The sequence below is a fragment of the Magnolia sinica genome, chromosome 9, assembly GCF_029962835.1.
Source record: "Magnolia sinica isolate HGM2019 chromosome 9, MsV1, whole genome shotgun sequence".
Classification (NCBI taxonomy): Eukaryota; Viridiplantae; Streptophyta; class Magnoliopsida; order Magnoliales; family Magnoliaceae; genus Magnolia; species Magnolia sinica.
Genome location: NC_080581.1, coordinates 823302 through 831886, shown reverse-complemented (window position 1 = coordinate 831886; position 8585 = coordinate 823302). Strand labels below are relative to the sequence as shown.

At 42.5% G+C, this 8585-nt stretch overlaps 1 protein-coding gene across 1 annotated transcript; it reads right to left on the bottom strand.

Annotated features, from left to right (window-relative positions):
* Positions 1-234: 234 nt before the first annotated feature.
* LOC131256571 (4-coumarate--CoA ligase-like 1) lies at positions 235-4181 on the bottom strand. Its single transcript, XM_058257463.1, has 6 exons — positions 3698-4181; positions 2535-3116; positions 1814-2012; positions 1343-1488; positions 1014-1081; positions 235-726 (listed from the first exon to the last, which is right to left on the bottom strand). The coding sequence occupies exons 1-6, from the start codon at positions 4127-4129 to the stop codon at positions 477-479; spliced, it is 1677 nt and encodes a 558-aa protein (XP_058113446.1). The 5' UTR covers positions 4130-4181; the 3' UTR covers positions 235-476.
* Positions 4182-8585: the final 4404 nt, after the last annotated feature.

Sequence of the window (8585 nt, the reverse complement as noted above, 5' to 3'; positions counted from 1 at the left end):
TTTGGTTTGGGTCCGTCCTAGTCCCATTCTTGAAGGCCGAACCCATCAAAGACCGTGTTACTCCCACCCAATGCATGGATTGGGATGCTCATTGCCCACGTTTACACATTGGCGTATATTGTGGCTTAGAAAATCTCATTCCTTTGCTAGACCAATCAATACATGTAAATTATAATATTGATATTAAAAGTAAATAAACCCGACTTGATCTGATTTTAACCAGTTCCAAGTTGACGGACCTGACACTGACCCCGATCCGGGACTTAACCGTGTTAAAAAAGGCAAGACCCTGACCTGTGTTGGTATCCAGTGACTTTGTAGGAAAAGAGAAGGAAAGAAAGGAAATATCATGTTTCCAATAATTCAGGTGGGGAAAGGCTAACACCATTAGATTATGATATAAGCTGAGAAACATCAAAGATAGATTTATAAAGGTTTGAAGGTCAAGAATCCATTTCTAAAGATAACCAAAAACCTCAGCCAATATGGGCAACCTTGTGAGAGGTGGTGCCCAACCTTTTCATCATATTCTCCCTAAGCAGCCTTCTCATAATCTTTCCTGAAGGTGACTTTGGGATTTTGTCTACAAAGTGCACCACTCTCACCCTCTTGTATGTAGCTACATTGGATGCCACATACTTCATCATGTCTTCCTCGCTCTCCGTTGCATTTCGGCTCATCACCACGCAAGCGGCTGGGATTTCCCCGGCTTCTTCATCGGGCATTCTGCAATCCAAATCAGATGAATCAAGGAATATTTCAATGTACCATGATTTCACTAGCAGTGTGTTTGGATGCACTATCAATTTGATTTGCAATCACTAGTTAATGGAGTGGAAATGACTGGGTTACTGGTTTCCTTTCACTCTCATTTTGCGTCGATGGTATGTGCTCCAAATCTCAATCATCATACTTCCATTGCTAGTTTTCTCTCGTCATTTCTTTGTGATTAAAGTAGGGGTTATCCAAACATGGTCTTTATATTCTTTGATGAATGGTAAAAGATGACTTACGGAAAGACAGCTGCATCTTCGATGGAAGGATGAGAGAGTAGGGTGGCCTCCAGCTCTGCAGGCGCCACCTACAAGAAAGAATCATAGGCGTGTAAGTGTTTTGAGTTGAAATTGACTCAATCATCTCAACTGTCAATCGACCTCGTGGCCCAGCAGTTTGGACATGACAGTTTTATCACCAGGGCCACCTGAATGGGACATCATTTTATTTTTCTTGGTACAAATTTCCCTGGCCCGCTGATCTGGGCCATTCATACATTTTCTTTTGAAACGTCGAATGACCAGTGATCAAGATCTTTTAACTACTTGCAACACAGTTAAAAACTGACCTGGAAACCTTTGTACTTGATTAGCTCCTTGATACGGTCCACAATAAAAATGTCCCCATCATCGTCTATGTACCCAATATCTCCGGTGTGGAGCCAGCCCTTGGAGTCAATGGTCCGTTCTGTTTCTTCTTTATTTTTGTAGTAACCTTCTCCACAAGACAAGTTTCCATTAGTGTTCCTTTTGTCGACAATTACAATGAATTACTAGTCAATGTATCGAATCTAAACCGTTCAGATTACGGGGTCCATCCAGATCACTAAAACCCAAAAAGCAATACCAAGCAGATGTTCCTTCTACCTCTCAATTTTGTGGCCATCAAATGGACCGCTAAAGTGGGAAAAAAAGTCATGGCCCACTGGTTAGGGTTTAGGATCATCTGATTAGAATCTTATTATGGGGTTGACAATGTGGATGGTTTGGATTGATGTAGAAATATGGGAACCCACGAATGGAATGTGAGAAGAGCATACCGAGCATGACGCACTGGCTTCGGACACAGAGTTCACCAGGTGAGTTCCTAGGAAGAGATCGGCCCGTGTCTGGATGGATGAACTTAATTTCCAAGTTTGGGAGAATGAATCCAACCGAGTTTTTCTTTGCTGAGCCACGCCCTTGCTTTGGGTCTCCATGACTTAGTGTTATGCAGCTGTGTTCTGTCAGCCCATATGCCTACTTTCATGAAAAAACATCAGCCTCATTTCACATTATATAAAAACACACACACACACACGTGTAATTCATCTCTGCCGTTCTTTAGATAGAGCGTCCAATTAACATGCCATGTACCAATGGAATTGGACTTTCTTATTCTAACCACCCGTTTTTCTCATACAAGCGTGATCAATGGACCAATATTAGTTATTTTTTTCAAGGCATGTTCACAGCATATACTACCTGATGAATGGCTCGGATCTGTAACATGTCCCATCAAATGATGGGTATGATACAAGTGGGGTCCATCTTTCAGTTATCTAATCCGTTGATCTGATAGGCCTCGTCAAGGGATGGACCTTGCCCCACTATCTCCCCTACCATATGATCCTAGGATCTAATGAATATGGGCTATTAGAATTTAGAAACCCCAACTGGGCACTTGGGATCATGTTTGAGCATTTCCCATGAGGCCCACCATACAGAACCAGAAGGTGGGCCCACACATGAAGTTCGTCGGCTGAACGTGAATTGGATTACCTCCTGGACCTGGACCCCAGGGAACTTCTCCTCAAAAGCCCTTAGTAGATCGGGTGCCAGCGGAGCAGCAGCCGTCATGACTGCCTTGAGTTTGAGCAGCTGAAGATCGAATTCCTCGACGATTGGATTCTTGACCAAGGCCAGCATGATCGGCGGCACGATTGGTGCGAAATTCACCTCATGTGTGATCAATGCACTGAGAAAGGTCCTCAATTCAAACCTTTCCATAACAACTACTTTCCCTTTGTTCCTGAGAGTGGCACAACAAATCCCAGTGATTCCATAGATGTGAAAAAATGGCATGAGGCCAAGTGTAGTGAATTGGCCCACCATATGAGGGCCCACGCTGAAGAGGGAAGAGCACAGGTTAGCCACCAAGTTTCGGTGGGTCAGCATCACGCCCTTGGATGTCCCGGTTGTGCCTGATGAGTAGGGTAGCGCACACAAGTCGTTTTGGTTTACCGCATCATCGACCATGTCTGGGCCTGCACGTTCGGCTGCGGCCAACAGATCATCCCAATAAATTGCTCCTGCGACACGATCATCGCCCAACACTATGATTGGAAGATTCAGCCCCTTTACCTGTTCAAAATTTACATGATTTAGATCAATGATCGGACACTTTTTTTGTAGCTTGGCCAATACAGGTGGCAATGGGCTCAGGCTAGGGTTCATCTATTATGACAGTCAGAGTCTGTCGTATAAATGGTTTTCATCATTTAAACATGACCGTTGGATCCAAGTGTGCTATTAAACTATACGTGGAACTACTCACAAGTGTTCTTAAACAAGTCAATCTTTTCATATAATGGTGGCCCACTGATTGGACTGGGCCTGGTCATTCATCACTGACCCAAGGACACTGAGCCCAAGCACTGCCATAGATGGCCACATCTACTTCTAGATGTTATCCAACCACAGTGATGTAATTCCCAGCAATTACAGTAATTGAATATACCAAGTCATTGAAATATCTAGGTCATCCAAACGGCCCCTTATTACAGTTGGGTGTTGTTCTTGGGCCTGAAACAGAGGCCCAGTTTTTAAATGAATGGGCTTACCTGTCCTGACCATAGAAAACCAATGTCACAGTTATGGAATCGTAACAGAACATACTAAACCACGGTCCAAAAACAAATGAACAATGTAAATGGCCCACTTACCTTGTCGTAGCTCGAACCGTTGGTGACGATTAGCTTAGCGTCGGCATCTTCGACTTGCTTCTGTATCTCGGTCGCATGTCCCTGTGGATTGGCCCCCGAAAACACTCCTCCGGCCGACATTATCCCAAGGGCGATGACCGCATACTCGACCACATTTGGAAGGGCCACCACAACCACACATCCCTTCCTTAGGCCCAGTGACCTTAACGCCTTAGCGAACCTTTGAGTGTCATGGTGCACTTGCTTGTACGTGTACTCCTTTCCGGTGATGGCTTCGACGAGCGCCACCTTGTCGGCGAACAGCTCAGCTTCTTGGAGGACGAATTCCGGCAACGTTAGGTTGTCAGGCACTGGGACCGCCGGGAATTGGCTTTGAAAGATGTATTCTTCTTCTTCTTGTACAAAGGTTTCATGTTCTTGTTTTCCCATCATGTGAGTGTTTGGGAGATGTAAAGAGAATGAGAAGGGTTTTAATAGAGGTGGGCCTGATTGTATTTAGGATTAGTGGTTGTGATTAAGTAAAGGTTAGATGATAATTCAAGTTAATCATGCTTTCTGCATGAGATGGTTCTTCAACCAGACTTTGGTGGATGTCTATATGCAGTGGTAGATATAGGTTGGTTGATTCATGCCCAGGACGTTTGCTCAGCCCAGCAGCCCATGCCCATCACGTATAAGATCTCAGCTTTCCATTGGGTGGGCCCCACTTATTACAAAAATAAGATAATTCCACTTCTAATGGATGTTTTAATATACTTACGAGAAATAAGTTATGGTGACCTTAGTCCAATCCATTGATCTAGACTGTTCATCAGGTCCAACGCACATTTCGTGGGCTAACATGAAAACATAATGCTGATCGGACAAAACCTAACCATTTGATCAATGGTCTTAAACATGGATCGTCAAGATCATTTATACAAAATAGTTCCAATCAACAATTTGATTCATCTGTTTGTCAGGGGACATCATGGATTGCTTATGTTTGTGAAGAATCACTTTTGTTAGGCAATCTTAACCTTCCCATCGATGGCTTGTAAGAAGGACGGGTAAAAATAAAAAGGCCAAATCAAGAATGGATGAGATCATCCGGTCAATATGATTTTTTTATTAGCCCATGAAAAGTGTTATTCACTTAATGGACGGTTCAGATTGATTGGATGGACTGTCCAAGTGTCCCAATGCAAGTAGGAGCACTATAACTTACAGTGTTCCCAGAGCATTAGAGCATTTCTCAACCTTATTCTAGCCGTCAGTTTTTTCCCCTAATAATGCGGCGCACTTGAGGAGCAGCTAGCAAACGGCCTACTCTTTCGGTGTTAGTACTGTCGCTACTGGTCGGTTCTCTGTGGGCTCCACCCATGATGTATGTTTTTAATCCACACCGTCCGTCCATTTTGCCAGCTCATTTTAGAGCTTGAGACCCAAAACGAGGCAGATCAAAATCTCAGGTGGACCACGCCACAGGAAACGGTGGTGATTGAACAGCTACCATTAAAAACTCCCTGGGGTCATGTGACCCACCCGATGATCGCAATTAAATTGTGATTTGATGACATATACACCGTTTTATCATTAACAACTGCAGAGTAACGTTATCTCGAGAAAGAAAAGAATCAGTTATTTATGGCAAAGATATCTACACGTATGCCAATCATCCCACCAGACACTGTCACAATCAGGGAAAGGATCCGGTGTTGTGTTGGATTGAGAAATTTACGACTGTACGACCCATTTATGGCCCATTTACGAGACCAAGCCCACCTCATTTTACCTGGCAAGAATAAGCCCCAGCTGTACGGACGCCTTCCCAAAGGTCAAAAATGCCCCTGCTTTTTCCTTCAAGCGGATCGGCCGCTGCTCAAAGACGAGCGCTGACGCTCCTGGAACGCCGAGTTATACGAACGGTTCAAAAGAGATCAACGTTACATGGGCCCCAAAGTTATGTATTTATTATATCCACAACGTTCATCCATATTTCGAGATCATTTCGGAGCATTATCCAAAAAAATAATCATATCCAAAGATCAACTGGACCACACCACAAAGAGCAGTAGAAAATTGATTTTCACCGTTGAAAGTTTTGTAGGGCTCACCATAACATTTATTTTCCATCCAATCTATTCTTAAGGTCACAAAGACCTGGATGAAGAGGAAAAACAAATTTCGTGATGATCCAAAACTTCTGCGACCCCTAAAAGGGTTTCAATGGTAGACATTCAATCCTCCACTGCCTTTTACAGTGTGGTCCACTTGATAGCTGAATCTGTCTTATTTTTCTTCTCAAGAATTAATACGAGTTCTCAAAATAGATGGACGGTTTGGATATAACACATACCTCATAAAAGGACCCACAAAGGCGGTGGGGATTACAACAGGGAAGAAAAAAGCCTGGAATCTATGGCTACGGATTATAACTGTAGCTACTACCGCAACCCATGCTTTTTCAGTATGTCCTTTGCTATGTATCGAAGGTCTTTCGATTAATCGAAAAAGGTCCAGAACTGTCCAACGACTTTGCCTAAAAAAATTCTATAATTTTCGATACATATCGAAGTGTATTTGATATTATCGAAGCCATAGCTACGGATTATAGCCGTAACTGCCATAACTGCCGTCCATAAAAGTCTATGCAATTTTATTTTATTTTTACATGGAGAACTTTATTCTACCTACAATTTTCTCTAATATATATTTATATAAATATGTATATATAAGCATATAAAAAAAAATTTCTCTCTTTTTTTCATTTCTTTCTTTATTCATTTAACAAGAATATCTTCTAAACCAAAATTAGTTACTTGATGTACGTTATATGATTTTGGGGAGGAGAAGGTACTTTAGCTAACTAACTTAGTTATTTTTCAAGATTTCATCAGGTTTATGGTCGAAAATCCATTTCATTCACTTTGCGGTCAATTTCAATCAGTTCGCGGTCAATTTCATTCATTCCATTTACTTCATGGTCATTTTCATGCATTTCATGGTCAATCTCGACGATTCTGTTTTGATTCACGATCATTTCCATGCATTTCACGGTCAATTCACTTCACTTCACGGTCATTTCCATGCATTTCACGGTCAATTCGCTTCACTTCACGATCATTTCCATGCATTTCACGGTCAATCCCGACGATTCCGTTTTGATTCACGGTCATTTCCATGCATTTCACGGTCAATTCCCTTCACTTCACAGTCATTTCCATGCATTTTACGGTCAATTCGCTTTACTTCACAGTCATTTCCATGCATTTCACGGTCAATTCCCTTTACTTCACGGTCATTTCCATGCATTTCAGGGTCAATTCGCTTCACTTCACAGTCATTTCCATGCATTTCACGGTCAATCCCGACGATTCCGTTTTGATTCACGGTCATTTCCATGCATTTCACGGTCAATTCGCTTTACTTCACAGTCATTTTCATGCATTTCACGGTCAATTCCCTTCACTTCACGGTCATTTCCATGCATTTCACGGTCAATTCCCTTCACTTCACGGTTATTTCCATGCATTTCACGGTCAATTCGCTTTACTTCACAGTCATTTCCATGCATTTCACGGTCAATTCCCTTCAGTTCACGGTCATTTCCATGCATTTTACTGTCAATTCGCTTCATTTCACGGTCATTTCCATGCATTTCATGGTCATTTCCGCCTATTCCGTGTTGATTCACGATCATTTCGACGCATTTCACGGTGAAGTGTAGTGATTGGACCGTGAAATGCGCGGAAATGACCGTGAAGTGAAGGGGCATGACCGTGAAATGCGCCGAAATGACCGTGAATCAACATGGAATAGACAGGAATGACCATGAAATGCATGGAAATCACAGTCATTCCCACCTATTCCGTGTTGATTCACGGTCATTTTGGTGCATTTCACAGTCATGCCCCTTCACTTCACGGTCGTTTCCGCGCATTTCACGGTCCAATCGCCTCACTTCATGGTCATTTCCATGTATATCACGGTCATTCTCGCCTATTCCGTGTTGATTCACGGTTATTTCGACGCATTTCACGGTCATGCCCCTTCATTTCACGGTCATTTCCGCGCATTTCACGGTCAATTCACTTTACTTCACGGTCATTTCCATGCATTTCACAGTCATTTCGGCCTATTCCGTGTTGATTCATGGTCATTTTGAAGCATTTCATGGTGAAGTGTAGCGATTGGACCGTGAAATGTGCGGAAATGACCGTGAAGTGAAGGGGCATGACCGTGAAATGCGTCGAAATGACCGTGAATCAACACGGAATAGGCGGGAATGACTGTGAAATGCATGGAAATGACCGTGAAGTAAAGCGAATTGACCGTGAAATGCATGGAAATGACCGTGAAGTGAAGGGATTTGACCGTGAAATGCATGAAAATGACTGTGAATCAAAATTGAATCACCGGGATTGACCATGAAATGCACGGAAATGACCGTGAAGTGAAGCGAATTGACCGTGAAATGCATGGAAATGACCGTGAATCAAAATAGAATCACCGGGATTGACTGTGAAATGCATGAAAATGACCGTGAAGTGAAGTGATTTGACCGTGAAATGCATGGAAATGGCCGTGAAGTGAAGGAAAATGACCGTGAAATGCATGGAAATGACCGTGAATCAAAACGGAATCGCCGGGATTGACCGTGAAATGCATAGAAATGATCGCGAAATAAATGAAATGAGCAAAATTGACTGCGAACTGATTGAAATTGGCCGTGAAGTGAATGAAATGGATTTTCGACCATCGACCTAATGGAATCTTGAAAAATAACCAGGTTGGTTGGTTAAAGTAGCTTCTCCTACCCCAAAATCATATAAGGTATAGATATTTTTGTTAAATGAATAAAGAAAGAGATGAAAAAAAAGAGAGAAAAATTTTTTATATGCTTATA